This window comes from Trachypithecus francoisi, unplaced genomic scaffold, assembly GCF_009764315.1.
Source record: "Trachypithecus francoisi isolate TF-2019V2 unplaced genomic scaffold, Tfra_2.0 Lachesis_group11, whole genome shotgun sequence".
Taxonomy (NCBI): Eukaryota; Metazoa; Chordata; class Mammalia; order Primates; family Cercopithecidae; genus Trachypithecus; species Trachypithecus francoisi.
Window position 1 is genome coordinate 112,114,836 of NW_022681456.1, and position 18,641 is coordinate 112,133,476.

An 18,641-nucleotide genomic window follows, 5' to 3' on the forward strand; every position below is an offset into this window, starting at 1 on the left:
TCAATTTCTTAATTATATTCTTTCTTTAGCATGGTTAAGGGACACTGTAAACAAAAATGTGTCACACATGTATTACAAAATAAACCCTTTTTTTTTGGAGACAGGGTCTTGCTGTGTCACCCAGGCTGGAGTACAGTGGCATGATCATACCTCACTGCAAGCTCAAATCCTGGGCTCAAGTGATCCTTAAGCGATCCTCCCACCTCAGCCTCCGGAGTAGCTGGGGCTACAAGTGCGCACCACCACCACCACACCAGGTTAATCTTTGTTTTTGTTTTGTTTTTTTTTAAAGTAGAGATGAGGTCTCACTATGTTGCCCAGGCTGATCTTGAACTCCTGGGCTCAAGTGATTCTCCGGCCTCGGCCTCCCAAAGTGCTGGGATTACAGGCGTGAACCACTGTGTTTGGCCCAAAATAAACACTTGTTAGAGAAGCTACTTGGTAATACTTTTGCAATGCTAAATTAACCAAGGGATCAAGAAATAAGAACAAGAGCTATTTTAAATAAGGAATGCCATTAGGCTATTAGGCTCAATTTTGCACTGAAATAGTCGATCATAATTTGGACTTATTAGAAAGGCTAGCTGGAAAATACGGAGAAAATTTTCTGTTAGAAACTGGGCTGGGTGTGGTGGCTCAGGCCTGTAATTCCAGCACTTTGGGAGGCCAAGGTGAGTGGATCATTTGAGGAAAGGAATTCAAGGCCAGCCTGGCCAAGGTGGTGAAAACCTGTCTCTACTAAAAATACAAAAATTAGCTGGGCAGTAGTGGCACACTCCTGTAATCCCAGCTACTTGTGAAGCTGAGGCAGGAGAATTGCTTGAGCTTGGGAGGCGGAGGTTGTGGTGAGCTGAGATCACACTGCTGCCCTCCAGTCTGGGCAGGCCATAGAGTGCGACCCTGTCTCAAAAAAAAAAAAAAGAAAGAAAAAGAAAAAAAGAAAAAGAAAAGAAAAAAAGGAGAAAAAAAATAAACTAAATGTGAAAAAACCTTTTAGCCTGGATAAGCTTAAATGTCAGATGGTTAAAATATAGTCAACCATCTTTAAATAAAAATTATGACTCTTAATAAATAAAAATCATTAGGTCACCTGAAAGCAATTAGCAATATTTAACAGAATAAATTGGCACCAATGAACTAATATTTAACTTGCTTTGTATCATCTGTACGTATGTATAATCAGAAAGAAAGAAACAAGCCTTGAAGATTGAGGATGTTACCTCAGTTATCTACCAGTCACTTATCACCCAGTTGCAAACTGGAAAGTAAATAGCCTCTATGTAATCGAAATGATGTCAAAATCCAAGGAGGTAATGTACATACATCTTTACTAATTCCAAAACTAATAAGGTTTCAAAAAAGCTTAGATAGCAAGTTCCTCAGTCAGTGCAACAATATAAATCCCAACTAATCAGGATGCCTGAGAGTAAACCCTGTATGAGCAAATTAAAAAGAAAAGAAAAAGTAAAGAAAACATAATCAAAAAACATAAGAGGAAGAAAGAATAGTCTCATATTATAGAATCAAAAATCTGAAAAAACTCACAGAAATCTGAAATAATTATAAAATCTCTGTATAAATAAAGGGGGGAAATACACAACTATATATTTCTCTAACAACTTTTATATCAATAGAAAAATGAATAACACCCTTGTATTAATAGTTATTTCAATTTGGACTTTTAAAAATATTTGTCTAGATACTTTTACCATGTTATTTCTTATCATTTTCATAGAGCATATATTTAATTTTAAATCTAGAAACACCCATAACAAACACACAATCTCTGTTCTAAGTAATGTCCACTCCTTTTTCTGTCTTCACTGTTCCCTTGATATTTTTCAGGGGTAACAAGCAAAGAACCTAGGTGACTTCTCCATAGTTCCTTCTTAATTTTATGATTTTATAGAATTGTCTTCGGTACTTTCAGTTTAAAAGGTTCCTTCTAATTTTGTCTTTTGTTTCATATCAAATAAAAAAAAAATACCTGTTTATAAAGCCAACCTCGTCTGACCACTGGTGCATTAGGATTCCTTTTAATTGAATTTGACCTCTTTCCAAAATTATGAACTTTTTTTGAAGCTCGTGAAGTCTAAATAGAAAAAGAGCATGACAGAAAATGTGGTATTAATGCCTAGAGATTTGAGCTTATTTTCCTCTTAAAATTTAATCTCTTTTCAGATTTTCCCAAGAACTGCGGGACTTAAATCTTTTCAGAAAAATTATTAAAATTCTACTTTTGCTGGGTTAGTTGTTTGAAGTGTAAGAATTCTGCACTAAAATTTTTTCCCCAGGATATCAAAAGTTTTACAATATTTCCTTTAAAATCCGGACAGGATATACAATTTTTAGAAACACAGAGTATGTGGCAGTATTTTGTCGTATCTGCTATATAAAATGAATAGATCATGAGTAAAAACTGTTAACAAATCTTTAACAATAAACCAAACTACAGAACTTTTCCCTTTATATCTTCATTTAATAGTGCAGGTTCAATTAAAGAAAGTTAACAGCACTCAGTCCGAGGAGAAATATACAGATATTAAATATAAACAAATATATCACATCAAGTCAAAACAAGATGGGAAGGATCTGCTTAATGTGATGTAGTGTCTTCTTTTTTATGGACAACTCTGAACTTAAACCAGACAGATGGGGTTTACTGGATTCTTCAAAGTATACATAAAGATAAACAATCTTTCAAAATACTGGTATGCTTACCATGAAGATTTATTTTGGCAGGAATCATAGTGGTGACCAACAAAAATGAAAACAATGAAGTTATAAAGTAACATAAAATTATCTCTCACTTTCCCACTTGTTTAGAATCTTTGGAAATCTAGCATACTTCATTAGAATTTTGTTTTGGGAAGCTTTTATTAGTATATAAGAAAATTTTAAGGCCCGATATCAACAAAATTTTTCCTAAAGCATGTTTTCTAGATGGACTTTAATTTACTTTCAAACAGATAATGCTTAAAAACAGTATAAAACTCAAATGACATAAAAAGATACACAAATATCAATCTACTTCTCACTCTCAGGCTCCAGCACCCAGCTAACCCCACTCGCAACTGTGGGGCAACCAATATCACTGTATGTGTGTGTCTATCTATCTAAAATAACTGTTTTCATGATTGATGAATATTTTTCTGAAATGATCGCATATTTTAATATCCACTCTTCTGTTCCATCATTGCTTGGAACTCACTATATAAACAGAATGCTTATTTACCCATACTGTTGTCAATGTGCTGTGTTATGAAACTTCTGACCTTTGGAAATCTGTATGTGAAAATGGTGTCTTTTTCTGGTTTTAATTAGTATTTTTCATATGATGGATGAGGCTGAGCATCTTTTTTCATATATTTAAGGGTAAATTCCATTTTCTTTTCTGAAAACTGATTTCATATAATTTGCCCATTTCCAAACTGGCTCGTAAGCCCTTTTCTTATTGATTCACAGTACTTCTTTAATTATAAGGAAATTATTCTTTAATTGTTACACGAATTGCAGACACTCTGTATGGATAATAATCACATGTGGTTGAATTTCTCATTATTTTATATTGTTACTTCTGGGTTTTTTTTTTTTTTTTTTTTGAGACGGAGTCTTGCTCTGCCACCCAGGCTGGAGTGCAGTGGCCGGATCTCAGCTCACTGCAAGCTCCGCCTCCCGGTTTACGCCATTCTCCTGCCTCAGCCTCCCGAGTAGCTGGGACTACAGGCGCCCGCCTCGTCGCCCGGCTAGTTTTTTGTATTTTTGTATTTTTAAGTAGAGACAGGGTTTCACCGTATTAGCCAGGATGGTCTCGATCTCCTGACCTCGTGATCCGCCCGTCTCGGCCTCCCAAAGTGCTGGGATTACAGGCTTGAGCCACCGCGCCCGGCCGACTTCTGGGTTTTATGTCATATTTAGAAAGCCCATCTACATTCTGATCTTTGTTTTTTTTTTAATCTTCCATTGTTTTTTTTTCTAGTGCTTATATAGTTTTGTTTTTAACATTTCAACAACTGATCCATCTAGAAAAATTTTTGGTGTAAAGTATGAGGAATAGACTCAACTTTCTTTTTTTTTTGAGACGGAGTCTCGCTCTGTCGCCCAGGCTGGAGTGCAGTGGCCGGATCTCAGCTCACTGCAAGCTCCGCCTCCCGGGTTTACGCCATTCTCCTGCCTCAGCCTCCCGAGTAGCTGGGACTACAGGCGCCCGCCACCTCGCCCGGCTAGTTTTTTGTATTTTTTTAGTAGAGACGGGGTTTCACCGTGTTAGCCAGGATGGTCTCGATCTCCTGACCTCGTGATTCGCCCGCCTCGGCCTCCCAAAGTGCTGGGATTACAGGCTTGAGCCACCACGCCCGGCCTCAACTTTCTTTCAAGACAATGACCTAGTGGCTCTCAATCCATTCATCAATTTCACCAGATTTTAATTGAAATATACTCATAAAGCATTATGCTCAGTTAGCCTGTTGGATATATGTTACTTAATAATCAGAAATTATTTATATTATTTGAAAATTTACATTCATTTATAATCTCCTAACAAAATTTTATTTCAAAAACCTTAACAGGCATTTAAATACTATTATTATAATTATCTATTTTCTTACAATAAACATAATTTACTATTACAATGGTTTTGCTGAAAAATGTTTTCTCAATCTAAGCATTCTTATAGTCAGATAATTTGATTTCTAGGCTATTACATTAATCATCACCTTTAAAACTTAAGAGTGTCCATTTTCTCTCACAAATATCATTATATTTCTAAAACTATTCCAAACTTGAAAACTTAAGTCATTGAATTACAATCTTATTACTTTATATTTCAGGCTGCAATTGCTTCTTCTATCAATCACCTCCAAATTCATGTAGTAATAAAAATGTAATGATTATTCTATAATTTTAAGTCCATTATGAGTAACGGTATGGATACTGTTTACTCCTTATCAATAATTAATATAAAGCAAAATAACTTACTCTGCCTACAGGGCTCATTGGATGCACTGCATAATCTGAAGTCACGTTATAGTTAGAAGCTTCATTTATCATACTTATAGGTCGTTCCTTCTTTTCTTCAGATGTCATGGTTGCAACAGTCCTGAAAATATATGTCAAAATAGTAGAACTTGCTGTGTATGTAACCCGCTTTACAATAACAGTTCCCTACAGTTAACTATGCGAGTGTCCTACTTTTTCACAGTACGTGGACCCTAGTTACTCTAGAATCAGGCCTTAATACTTACAACAACTTTAAATACAGCTAACACTTTTCCTAAGTCAAAAATACATTATTATCGTGTTTATTTATTATTATGTTTTAAGACAGGAGTCTCACTCTGTTGCTCAGGCTGGAGTGCAGTGGCACGGTCTTGGTTCACTGGAGAATCTGTCTCCCAGTTTCAAGTGATTTTCCTGCCTCAGACTCCTCAGTAGCTAGGACTACAGGTATGCACCACCATGTCTAGTTAATTTTTCTATTTTTTTTTTTGAGACAGAGTCTCGCTCTGTCGCCCAGGCTGGAGTGCAGTGGCCGGATCTCAGCTCACTGCAAGCTCCGCCTCCCGGGTTCACGCCATTCTCCTGCCTCAGCCTCCCAAGTAGCTGGGACCACAGGCGCCCGCCACCACGCCCGGCTAATTTTTTGTATTTTTTAGTAGAGACGGGGTTTTACCGTGCTAGCCAGGATGGTCTCGATCTCCTGACCTTGTGATCTACCCATCTCGGCCTCCCAAAGTGCTGGGATTACAGGCTTGAGCCACCGCGCCCGGCCAATTTTTCTATTTTTTAAGTACAGTCAGGGTTTCACCATGTTGGCCAGGCTGGTCTCAAATGCCTGACCTCAAGTGATTTGCCCACCTTGGCCTCCCAAAGTGCTAGGATTACAGGCGTGAGCCACTGCACCCGGCCTATCATGTTTATTTTTAATAGACATTATTGCAGATATTCTACTTGGTCATCCAACTGAAAAATTAAAAATGAATTATAAGATTATTCTAATTTAAAAAGCAATAACAATTTCAGTAACTAACTCTGTGAATAGCTCTATAGTATAATACATTCTTACACATATTTCATTTGACGCTTATAAAACTCTTGTGAAATAGTAATTATCACTATCTGATTTAAGGATGAGAAAACTGAGCTCAAATTACTTTATTAATCTAACCAAGTTTACACAGTTTCTCTATGCTTGCATCCCAGGCTCTTGAGCTTACTGTGTTTGAAGTACTATAAAAACAGCTTCTGAGATTACATTCCTCATGAAAAAATGTTTAAGTCAGGTTTCTATATGACACATCATGAACAGCTGGCATTCTGTTATTATACTTGACTACAAATGTCCAGATAAGAAAGCTATTAAATTGAAATATAAATAACAGCAATTTCAATGCTAACCCAATTTTGAATACAGGCATTCCATGAAACTCTTTACTTACTGTTCATTCACTACGAAAATGCAATTGTCCTGTGATGGTTGTCCTGTGACTGGATGTTTGCAGGTCACTTTCCTTTCATTATGGCTGAAAAAAGAATAAAAGAAAAACAGAATGTGTAGGTATTTAAAATGCCCATTTATTTATTGTAATATTAAAGTTAGTCTACAAAGGAAATTAAATTCAAACTCCCAGCCTTTTTTGTTCGTTTTTGAGATGGAGTTTTATGCTTGTCGCCCAGGCTGGAGTGCAATGGCACGATCTCAGCTCACTACAATCTCTGCCTTCTGGGTTCAAGCGATTCTCCTGTCTCAGCCTCCCAAGTAGCTCTGATTACAGGCGCCCACCATGACACCCAGGTAATTTTTTGTATTTTTAGTAGAGACAGGGTTTCACCATGTTGGTCAGGTTGGTCTTGAACTCCTGACCTCAGGCGAGTCACCCGCCTCGGCCTCCCAAAGTGCTAGGATTACAGGCGTGGGACATGGTGCCTGGCCACCAGCCTTTTGAGATTCCTAAATATATCTTTCCTACTATCTACTGGGAGTGCCTATGTGTGAAAATGTTACTTATATTTTTACAAAACAGTTAAATGCATCCCTTCTCAGTCTGGTCTCAATCCTTTTTCATTATTTATAAACAAAAGTTGTAGGCCAGGTACCATGGCTCACACCTGTAATCCCAACACTTTGGAGCACCAAGGAAGTGGATCACTTGAGGTCAGGCGTTCAAGACCAGCCTGACCAACATGGTGAAACCCCATCTCTACTAAAAACACAAAAATTAGCCGGGTGTGGTGGCGTGTGCCTGTAGTCCCAACTACTCAGGAGGCTGAGGCAGGAGAATTGCTTGAACCTGGGTGATGGAGGTTGCAGCGAGCTGAGACTGTGCCATTGCACTCCAGTCTGGGCAACAGAGAGACTCTGTCTCCCCCCTACCCCCCTCCCCTCAAAAAAGTAAGTTGATTTGGCTGTTTGGCTCTTTACATTGCATTGTCAAATACAAAGATTACTGTATTTTATACTTCATAGGTGGGTCATGAAAAATAAGTATGAGTGTCTACCTACCTCCACTGTTTTATGGTCCAAAATGGGTGCATTACAGAGTACTAATGCCAAATTCATAAATGGAAAGAAAACCTAACAGTACTACTATATGGGCACCAGTACCTTAAAAAAATAGAAGGTTCTGAAACAGGAATACTTTACAGTGTTTCTGTTTTACAAAACAACCTTTATATAGATAATGTAATGAGATTGATTTTTTGACACTTGAGGAGGGTATGTTGTAGGAAAAAAATGAAATCTGAAGGAGAAGCAAAAATCTTAAGTAAATGAAATGTGGAAACAACAACAAAAACAAAGAAACATCTGTTATGTTTACTGAAAAAAATGGCTTTGAATTAAGTTATGACTATTTTTGGAGAATAAGATGTTTGCCTAAGAAACAGTATTCTTTCTAGGTTGAGTGATAAGGTCTTCAACTGTTCTTGAATGAAAGAAGGAAAAAACCCCTATGTGTTTAAGCCAAAAATATTAGATGCTCGAAATAATATGCAATATACATTGATACATTAAATAGTCTATAATAATTTTCATTAGGTCATATACCATCAAGTAATCTGTAACAGAGACCTATCATTGACATGCCTGACATTAGAAAATTTACCTTGTAAGGTCTGTATTGAATATTAGTTTTTTTTTGTTAATCTTAAAATATTAGTACATATGCTCTGTATGGTGAGAAGTCTATAACCACAACCTGCAAACTTCCAGGTAAATTTCATATGCTTAAGTTCTTTTTCCAAATCCTAATTTTCATATTTTTTTGAGTAACTCAATACCCTGAAACTTAATCCATTAAATAAAATTGAAACTGTATTAATATAAAGATATAGATAAAGTTTTTAAAAAATTCCGTATTGACTATTGTAAAAGTAGAATAATTAATGAAACATAGTGTTTCTACTATTCCTTAATTCAAGTGGTCTAAGAAACACATAGAGCCATCTGTTAATATTTAGAAAAATTTTAATAGATACAGCACTTGACACCCTGGGAGGTAGCTGGCTCACTGTTAGGTCCTGACCATTGTCCTTGGCACAACAGAGGAGTGACTGCTCAGGACCACAGGAAGGGCAGGGAAGGGAAGACAATGATTCTAGCCTTTTCTCAATTCTACCAAAGCTTGTCCCCTGTATTATTACAAATTGTATGTTTTCATCTTAGATCTGCCATTCTTTTCCACATTTCACAAGTTGTTGCTGTTGTTGTTTTGATGGGCCTCAAAATCCAGATCAAGAGAATCATCAGTTCTGCTACAATGCTTGCTGGAACTGTTTCAACATGATTTGTATGTTAAAGGAACAATTTGAGCATAACACAACTTGGCACTTGCTTATGCATGATTTTATCTGTAAGAGACTCTAGATAGATGCAAAAAACTGCACCCGACAAAACCCAGCCACACAGGAATACACAAAATGTCTATCTGCACACACCTCAAACATGTAGCAGCTACTTCAGTTCATTGCCTGTTTTATGAAACACACTTGTCCACATCTGGTGATACAACTTTTTTTTCTTTTCTTTTTTTTTTTTGAGACAAAGGTTTGCTCTGTTGCCCAGGTTGCAGTGAAGTGGCGCAATCTCAGATCACTGCAACCTACGCCTCCTGGGTTCAAACGATCCTCCTGCCTCAGCCTCCCAAGTTAGCTGGGATTACAAGCATGTGCCACTGTGCCTGGCTAATTTTTTCCAGTTTTAGTAGAGATGGGGTTTTGCCATGTTGGCCAGGCTAGTCCTGAACTTCTGGCCTCAAGTGATCCCTCAGCCTTGCCTTCCCAAAGTGCTGGGATTACAGGTGTGAGCCACCGCGCCGGGCCTACAGCTTTCAACTCAATTTCAGATAACCTTCCCCCGCAAAACTTCCCAATAATTCACGTGCTGAAACCCTTTCAACACCCAGTTACTTTCACAAGCAAACTGTGGGTCTTTTTCAAGGCCAAATGTCATATTTATTACGCTACCATTTTTATTCGGTTCCTATATGTGTCGCTAATGAAGTTTTTGAGTGGTGTGCTCCTAAATCCATTTTCCCCCCAAGCCCTGCGTTTTTTTGTTTCCAGATTTTGCACGATGAGGTGATTTTTAGCGACACACATGCTATATTTTTGCAAAATATATTGCACTACTAAATTACAAACTACCGTATCACTATCCTATTAAAAATGCATTAGAATTTTAACAGACACTGAAACAAGGTGTCATTTAAAAAAATTCTTCCCAGATATTTTATGCTTAATAAAAAAAAAAAGCTGAAAATAAAAAAAAGTATTTTAAAAAATTTGTATTTGTAGAAGAATCCTTATAAAAAGGATAAAATTCACATCTTTATTTTAGTTTATTATTATTATTTTTTTGAGACGAGTTTCACTCTTGTTGCCCAGGCTTGAGTGCAATGGCGCGATCTCAGCTCACTTCAAGTTCTGCCTCCCAGGTTCAAGTGATTCTCTTGCCTCAGTCTCCCAAGTATTTGGGATTATAGGCATGCACCACCACGCCTGGCTAAAAAAATTTTGTAGTTTTAGTAGAGAGGGTTTCACCATGTTGGTCAGGCTGGTCTCAAACTCCTGTCCTCAGGTGATCCACTGGCCTTGGCCTCCCAAAGTGCTGGGATTACAGTTATGAGCCTCTGCGCCCGGCCAAATTCAGGTCTTGATAGAAGACATACCTATGGTCACAGAACAAACTAATTCCCACTTTGTCTCTGTAGTCACTGTGGCCTAGTAGGAAGTCCAGACTTTTCTAAATACAATGCCAGTGTTTACCTACTCTTACTTCCAGACTTCCCTTGATGATGTTTTAATGTGTAGGTCTAGATAAGTGGTTCTCAATTGGGTGATTTTGCCTCCAGGGGAGCATGTGGCAATCCCTGGTAACATTTTGAATGTCACAACTGGGGAAATGTTACTGGTGTCTACTGTGTAGAGGCCAGGGTGCTGCTAAACATTTTATAATGCAGAGCAGAGCCCTCCATGTCCAAATAAACCTCTAGAAACATCAACAATGCTGAGGGTGGGAAGCCCTGCATTAGGCTATCATAACCCTTAAAATAACTGACTCTACTGAATAAGAAAAGCAAAATTTACTATTCATGTGCCTGTATTTCTCTAAACACAACAGAGGTAGCAGAAAACACTAGTAGTTGAGAGCACAGTTTCTGAAATGAGACTACATAAGTTTGAATCTCAGCTCCTCCACCTAATAGCTAGGTGATCTTTCGCAACTTACTTTACCTCTCCGTGTCTCAACTGAATAAACACAGCTATGTCACAGGTTATTCCTTCATTTAGTCAACATATACATATATATACACACAAATATTTTCATAAATATAACATCTATATAGACATATATTTATATACGGTAGTCCTCCCTTATCTGTGGTTTTGCTTTCTATGGTTTCAGTTACCCTGAGTCAACTGCCGTCCAAAAATATTAAATAGAAAATCCCAGAAATAAACAATTCATAAGTTTTAAATTGTGAGCTGCTCTGAGTAGTGTGATGAAATCTCTCTCCATCCTGCTCTATCTCATCAATGATGTGAATCATCCCTTTGCCCAGTGTCTCTAAACTGTCGATGCTACCTGCCCCATTAGTTACTCAGTAGTTGGCCTGGTTCTCAGATTAACTGTTGAGGTACTGCAGTTTTTGTGTTCAAACAACCCTTATTTTACTTAATAATGACCCCTCCACACACACCCCCAAAGTACAAGGTTTGTGATGCTGGCGTGCTGTTACACTTTTATTATTTATTATAGTTAATCTTTTACTGTGCCTAATTTTTTAAAAAACAGAGATGGGGTCTTGCTACGTTGCCCAGTCTGGCCTCAAACTCCTGGGCTCAAGCAATCTTCCTGCTGTGGTTTCCCAAACTGCTGGGATTACAGGCATGAGTCAGCATGCCTGGCCCACTGTGCCTAATTTATAAATTAAAATGTATCATAAAGCAGTGAGAAAAACATTAAAAAATCCTTGCCTTCATGGAACCTACTTTATAATGGAGATGTAGAAAACAATAAGCACTCGATAAATGTTATTTACAATTATTATGAACTGCAGGACGTTGAGTATATGTCATCATTATATTAGTATTTGGTCAATTATTTAAATTAAAAGTTTAACTTCGTGCCCACCCAAATACAGTCACGTCACTTAACTATGGTAATACATTTTGTTTGTTTCATCATACTCAACCCCAACTATGGTGACACATTCTAAAACATATTAGGTGATTTTAGTTGTGTGAACATCATAAAGTGTATATACACAAACCTAGTTGGTACTGCCTACTATAAAAATAGAAAATATACTTATATATAAATCTAGGCTACATAGTATAGCTTATTGCCCCTAGGATAAAAACAGGTATGACACGTTACTGTATTGAATACTATAGGCCACTGCAGTATAATGTTAAATATTTGTGTATCTAAATATATCTAAACATAGAAAAGGTACATTCAAAAATATAGTATTATACCTGTAATCTCAGCACTTTGGGAGGCCAAGGAGGGTAGATGACTTGAGGCCGGGAGTTCGAGAACAGCCTGGCCAACATGGCGAAACCCTGTCTCTACTAAAAATACAGAAATTAGCCAGGCATAGTGGCGCACGCCTGTAATCCCAGCTACTCTGGTGGCTGCAGCATGAGAATCGCTTGACCTCAAGAGGCAGAGGCTGCAGTAAGCTGAGATAGCACTAATGCACTCAAGTCTGGGCAAAAAAGTATGGTATTAAAGATTAAACACTCTATCCCCCAGGTCATAATGCAGTGATGTGAACACAGCTCTCTGCAGCCTCAACTTCCCAAGTTCATGCAATCCTCTTACCTCAGTCTCTCAAGTAGCTGGGACTACAGATGCACACCACCACAACCACCTAATTTTAAAATAGCTACTTGGGAGGCTGAAGCAGGAGGAATGTTTGAGCCCAGGAGTTTGAGGCTGCAGTGAGCTATGACTGCCACTGCACTCCAGCGTGGGCAACAGAGCAAGACCTTGTCTCTCTCTCTCTTTTTTTTTTTAAGTTAAATTTAAATTTAAATTTAATTTTTTTTTTAAGGACTCCGTTAATCTAGAGCGTTCAGGGCTAAAGAAAACAGGTCATATTTACAAGCTCAACTTGATGATTATGCTCTAAAGGTCAGTATAAAATGAATGAATGCCCCCACCGCCACTTAAAAAAAAAAAAAAAGATACCAAGGAATTGATAAATAGCAACATAGTTTGCTTGTGCTTTGGCGTTACGTCTTTTTCCTATTTATTACCAAAGTTTTAATCATGTACTATAATCAGAAGAGTAAATGAAAGGTCTGATACTTTCAAGCTTCGATGAAACTATTATTTCACTTAATAATAATTTGGTTGTGAAGGATTTTAAGACGACTAAATCGGTGTGCATATAAAATGGTATATATATTTCCATCAAATTGTATAACACTAAAATGACATGTCTACTGGAGATAAAATAGAAATTCATTAGTCTAATTCCTTTTCCAATCTTCTGTATTTTATAAACCAAATAATGAATTATGTAGGTAACTACTGGAACACCTGGGCTATGCTGAACTTTTAAGCAGACATCTTAGTTCTGAGCTTTCTGGAAGCTTAGATAAAAAGAGAAAGCTAAAGCACACAGCTCCTATGAACTAGTGATGGAAGGAAGAGCAATTTACCAGGTTTAAATCAACTTTAAGTGACAGGTTTCTTTTATATAAATAACTAAAACTGTATGACAGCACTCTGAAAATGGGGGAAGCTGGTGTTTGTCTCCCTTTCCAGAGTAATTAAAGGAAGATACTTTTCGTAGAGTCTACATTGCTATGGTTTTCCCTCCTCAGGAGACATATAAAGGAGGATGCCAATGGCATTCCTTAAAAAACATCATAACCATGCACCCATTCTCTCATGAAAATAAACACATAAAGTGTACATTTCAATATAAACCCCAATTAAAATATGTTATTAGAAAAAAAACTTGTTTGTTAATATGATGTTTCAAATTTCCAGTTAAAATAATAAAAGTCCATAAAAGTGAGGGGACTATTTCATTCTTAATGGAGAATTACTTCAAATTATACAAGGAAAGAAACTATTCAATGCAATTAAGTACTAACTGACAAAAGAAATTTGGCATTAAAATTCCTGTCATCTAATAAGACTAAAACCATGCAGAACTTCATTGAATGCAAACATCTTTTATCTGATACCTACAGGTAAAATACCCTTATTATAAGTTATTTAAAAATCAGAATTTGATTTATATAGAAATGAATCCAGTACTAAATGTACTAAATTTTTTTTTGGTCTCGCTTTGTTGCCTAGCTGGAGTACAGTGGTGTGATAGTGGCTAACTGCAACATCCGCCTCCCGGGTTCAAGGAGTTCCCTGCCTCAGCTTCCTGAGTAGCTGGGATTACAGGCCCCCACCACTATGCCTGGCTAATTTTTGTATTTTTAGTAGAGACGGGGTTTCACCATCATGGTCAGGCTGGTCTCAAACTCCTGACCTTGTGATCCACCTGCCTCAGCCTCCCAAAGTGCTGAGATTACAGGTGTGAGCCACCGTGCCCAGCCTTAAATGTACTAGATTTAAACATTTAAAAATTCCAGTGATGTTACATATATATAACAAAGCAGTAGGCTGGGCATGGTGGCTCATGAGGTCAAGAGTTCGAGACCATCATGGCTAACACAGTGAAACCCCGTCCCTATTAAAATACAAAAAATTAGCCGGGCGTGGTGGCGGGTGCCTGTAGTCCCAGCTACTTGGGAGGCTGAGGTAGGAGAATGGTGTGAACCCGGGAGGTGGAGCTTGTAGTGAGCCAAGATTGTGCCACGCACTCCAGCCTGGGCAACACAGTGAGACTTCCTCTCAGAAAAAAAAAAAAAAAAAAGCAGTAAATGAGATATATTTTTTAAATCACGTATGGAAAGGAACTATTCCTGATTTTAAAATAATACTTATGATTTCAAAGAGATGATGACTCAGGATTGCTTAATACTGCAGCACTGCCATCTTTATTGGGTTGCCCTGTGCTTTTTAGTTAGGCAACCTCACAAGCCCCAGCTGGCTGCTGTATCACAAAGCAATACTCTGAACCACAAAGTCTAGAGTTAAAAAGAAGGTTTTGGATTTTTTTGTTTTTGTTTTTGTTTTTTTTTTTGACAAAGTCTCACTCTTGTTCCCCAGGTGGGAGTACAATGGCACGATCTTGGCTCACTGCAACCTCCCCCTCCCGGGTTCAAGCAATTTACCTGCCTCAGCCTCCTGAGTAGCTGGGATTACAGGCACCTGCCAACACGCCCGGCTAATTTTTGTATTTTTAGTAGAGATGGGGGTTTCACCATGTTGGCCAGGCTGGTCTCGAACTCCTGACCTCGGATGATTTGCCCGCTAAGTTTCCCAAAATCTCCCTGGCCATCTTTCTCAAGAATCTCACTAGTCAGAGATATGAGATTCCATGTCCAAGTCAACCAATGGCAAAATAAGTGGGACTACTATGGTGAGCGAGCTAACTCCAGTCAAGATGCACAACTTTGTCTGTGGCCCACCTAGAGGAAACTGAATAAAATGAGGTTATATTAAAATAGTAAGGAAAAAGAGGAAGGAAGAGGCTATTGGCTAAGAAATATTCTGTTTTCTTAGACAAAGCAACTTACATATGGTCCAAAGAAAATATGTGCGCTAGTATATTCAAAAGTAGATTTCTGTGTTTTATATGGTAAAAGAGGAAAATGGTTTTACTAATTTCTTGCTTTGAGAAGGTAAAAGGGTGATTTAACCTGAACTTCAGACCTTTAGAGATTTTGTTTCTACCTTCAGTAATATGTTTTAATGTTTTGGCTACACACTGACTACCTGTCATAATGCAGTTCCTCCTTGTGGGAGCATGTGTTTTTGGTGGGGTTTTTTTTTTTTTTCTAAATCTGTATTTCATGGGTAACTTCAGTGACAAAGCAGTTAAAATCCACTCTGCTTTTTAATCCAAAATCCATTCTGCTTTTTAAAAAGAATATTGAAATTGCTATTAACATATTGCCAATAACAGCCAATACTATTTTTCTGAGTGATACATTACAGTCAGGCAAAGCAAGCTGTATTATGCAGTGTTTCATATGTGTAACCATGGTAACATCGTTGAAAATGTATCTACTGTGCAAAACGAGTAATATGTATTTTAGAATCTCACAGAAGAGATTTCAGTTGTTTCTTGCTAAACTAAGATGTCAACCCATTTATATGATTTGCTCTGAATCATGTATTTCCCTTACGGAAAAGAGAAAAATATTTAATTTAGTTTAAGAAAAACAGAACAGCATATTGGTTTGGCAGCTGCCATTTGGCAATTCTTCTGCCGATCCTGGCAACAAAAGCCAGTATCATGACTTGGACTTTTATAAAGGCCCAACCCACAAAAGCTGCCACATATCCACAATAATGTTAGACTTGAGTGGGGCAGAAGAGGTGTGGAAACTATGGAAGTTATTGTATTCCTCTACGAAGAAAACTATGCAGCAAAATCTCAGATGTGTGCTTTTAACTTGTGTTTTCAGTATCCTTCTAGTGAAACCAAGAAGAGTACTATAATTTTTAACTATAATTTACTACATTCTCAAGTTGGCCTTAGTTTCATTACTCTATAAAACAATTATACTCTCCAGCTTGTCTTAAAATTGAAGAGCTTTCATCAATAGAAATCATACAGTGTCTTGTAATTTTGCAACTCAAACAATCAAATCTTAATTAGGTTTAAAAAACATGTTTGTAGCAGCCATTTAGTTATTAAATCAATTCAGCCTATGCTAGTCAAGTAACTTAAAAATTATTATTAAATACAAAATTTCTTAATGTTTTACATAGCTAACTATTTTAATTTATTTTCATTGTAATAAAAAGGAGAAAAATGTCCTGTTGAAATCTGGCTGCTACAAAGACTGTTTCTGCAATTTATTTTTAAACTGAAAATATGCTGGCACAGAAAATTGTGCCTACAATTAAAGGCAATGTTTTTTTTTTTTTTTTGAGACGGAGTCTCGCTCTGTCACCCAGGCTGGAGTGCAGTGGCCGGATCTCAGCTCACTGCAAGCTCCGCCTCCCGGGTTCACGCCATTCTCCTGGCTCAGCCTCCCAAGTAGCTGGGACTACAAGGCGCCGCCACCTCGCCCGGCTAGTTTTGTATATTTTTAGTAGAGACGGGGTTTCACCGTGTTAGCCAGGATGGTCTCGATCTCCTGACCTTGTGATCCGCCCGTCTCGGCCTCCCAAAATGCTGGGATTACAGGCTTGAGCCACCGCGCCCGGCCGGCAATGTTTTAAGAACAAAAGAAGGCCGGGCGCGGTGGCTCAAGCCTGTAATCCCAGCACTTTGGGAGGCCGAGACGGGCGGATCACGAGGTCGGAGATCGAGACCATCCTGGCTAACACGGTGAAACCCCGTCTCTACTAAAAATACAAAAAAAAAAAAAAAACTAGCCGGGCGAGGTGGCGGGCGCCTGTAGTCCCAGCTACTCCGGAGGCTGAGTCAGGAGAATGGCGTGAACCCGGGAGGCGGAGCTTGCAGTGAGCTGAGATCCGGCCACTGCACTCTAGCCCGGGCTACAGAGCAAGACTCCGTCTCAAAAAAAAAAAAAAAAAAAGAACAAAAGAAAAACATTAAAAGTGCTCTGCCTTTCTTGAAACTGAATTCTTGTATCTTGGTTATGTGAAGAAATAACCACTGCATTAGCAATCTCAAAGATTGTAGTTTTTTTGGTGGGGTAAAACATGAAAAGTATATATTTCCTTTCCCCACATTTAGTTCTAAATGCCATTTGCCTTTAACTTAGAACTAACTGCTTCCAGACATCCTGCTCAAACCTCAATGTTTCATTTACCCACCATCTACAAATTCTCCTTAAGGTCTTAACCCTTTATTTTCTATTCTTTCTCCTCTCATCATTTAGAAAATGGGTAACTTCCAATTTGTTGGGGGAAAAGAAGGGAAGAGAAGGTGTGAAAACTTCACTCATCCTCACCTCCAGTAATAAATAGTATGAATAAATAAATAAATAGTATGAATAAATAAATAAATAGTATGATCACCACCATAACAGCTACCACTTAAGCATTTCACTCAGTGCTACTCACATATTCAGCTGTCACACAATGGCCTTGACAATCCTCACAGAGCCCATTTGAGGTAGGTGTTATTATTTGCAGTTTATGAATACATAAACTGAGGCTCACAGCATTTAGAAAGTTGCCAGAAGTCATACTCCAAATAGGAGTGCCTCCAAGGCTTGAGCTGCTCTCTCCTTTTCAGATCCCAACCTTTCAACAGCTGCCCCTTTCTCCAACTTTTCCACAGCCAATGAGACTTCCCAGTTCTGTCTTTCATCTTCTGTTCAACGACACTAGAACAGAATAAAGCCATACTTTCCTTAGAGGCCCTTTCCTTCTTCCACTGACAGCAGATGTGCCATGCACATGCTGCCTCCCTCACTGCTCCTCTTCCCTCCTCCTCTCATCTCACTGCCTACCATCACCCCAGGATCATTTCTATCTGAAGCACAGCAATGAAACCTTTCCCAATTCCGATTTAATTTTAAACCCAATGCCTCTCATCCTTGGAAGTTTCACAATCATTTTCTACTCTTAGCTGTTCAGACAAAATTACCACCAAAACAGATTTAGAAATGTTACTTCACATTTCTACCACCACCGGTATCAAAGAATTTAAATACAAATAATAACAATTGTAAAGCATGTGTTGCACCCAACAGGAACTAAAAATCTTGCTTGACTTAGAGGAGATGACTTAAACCCCAGTGAGAAAATATGAGTATGATATAACACTGTAAGTACAAAGCTAAAACCATTATTACAGACATTAAGAACATTTAGGCGAAAAAAATTAAATGTTCAAAACATAAAAGGCTCACATATCAACTCCCCTGTTTTAGAATTTAGTTTTTCACTGATAATTTCGAAGTTATCTTTCTTAAAAGCTCTCTTGAATAAAACCAGCATACACATTAAGAATCTACAAAATGGGCTGGGTGTGGTGGCTCATGCCTGTAATTCTAGCACTTTGGGAGGCCAAGGCAGGCGGATCACCTGAGGTCAGAAGTTCGAGACCATTCTGGTCAAAATGGTGAAACCC

At 38.0% G+C, this 18,641-nt stretch overlaps 1 protein-coding gene across 8 annotated transcripts in view; it reads right to left on the reverse strand.

Moving 5' to 3' along the window:
• PLEKHA5 (pleckstrin homology domain containing A5) overlaps positions 1–18,641 on the reverse strand; it is a 260,555-nt gene that overhangs the window by 123,813 nt on the left and 118,101 nt on the right. For all 8 annotated transcript variants that reach the window (XR_004439999.1, XM_033222732.1, XM_033222724.1 and 5 more), the window contains 3 exons: positions 6,438–6,521; positions 4,978–5,098; positions 1,988–2,092 (listed from right to left, as the gene is read on the reverse strand). Coding sequence is in view for 7 of the 8 variants with exons in the window: in XM_033222732.1 (XP_033078623.1) it covers positions 1,988–2,092; positions 4,978–5,098; positions 6,438–6,521 (310 nt within the window). In the remaining variant the exon portion in view is untranslated. The remainder of the gene's footprint in view (positions 1–1,987; positions 2,093–4,977; positions 5,099–6,437; positions 6,522–18,641) is intronic.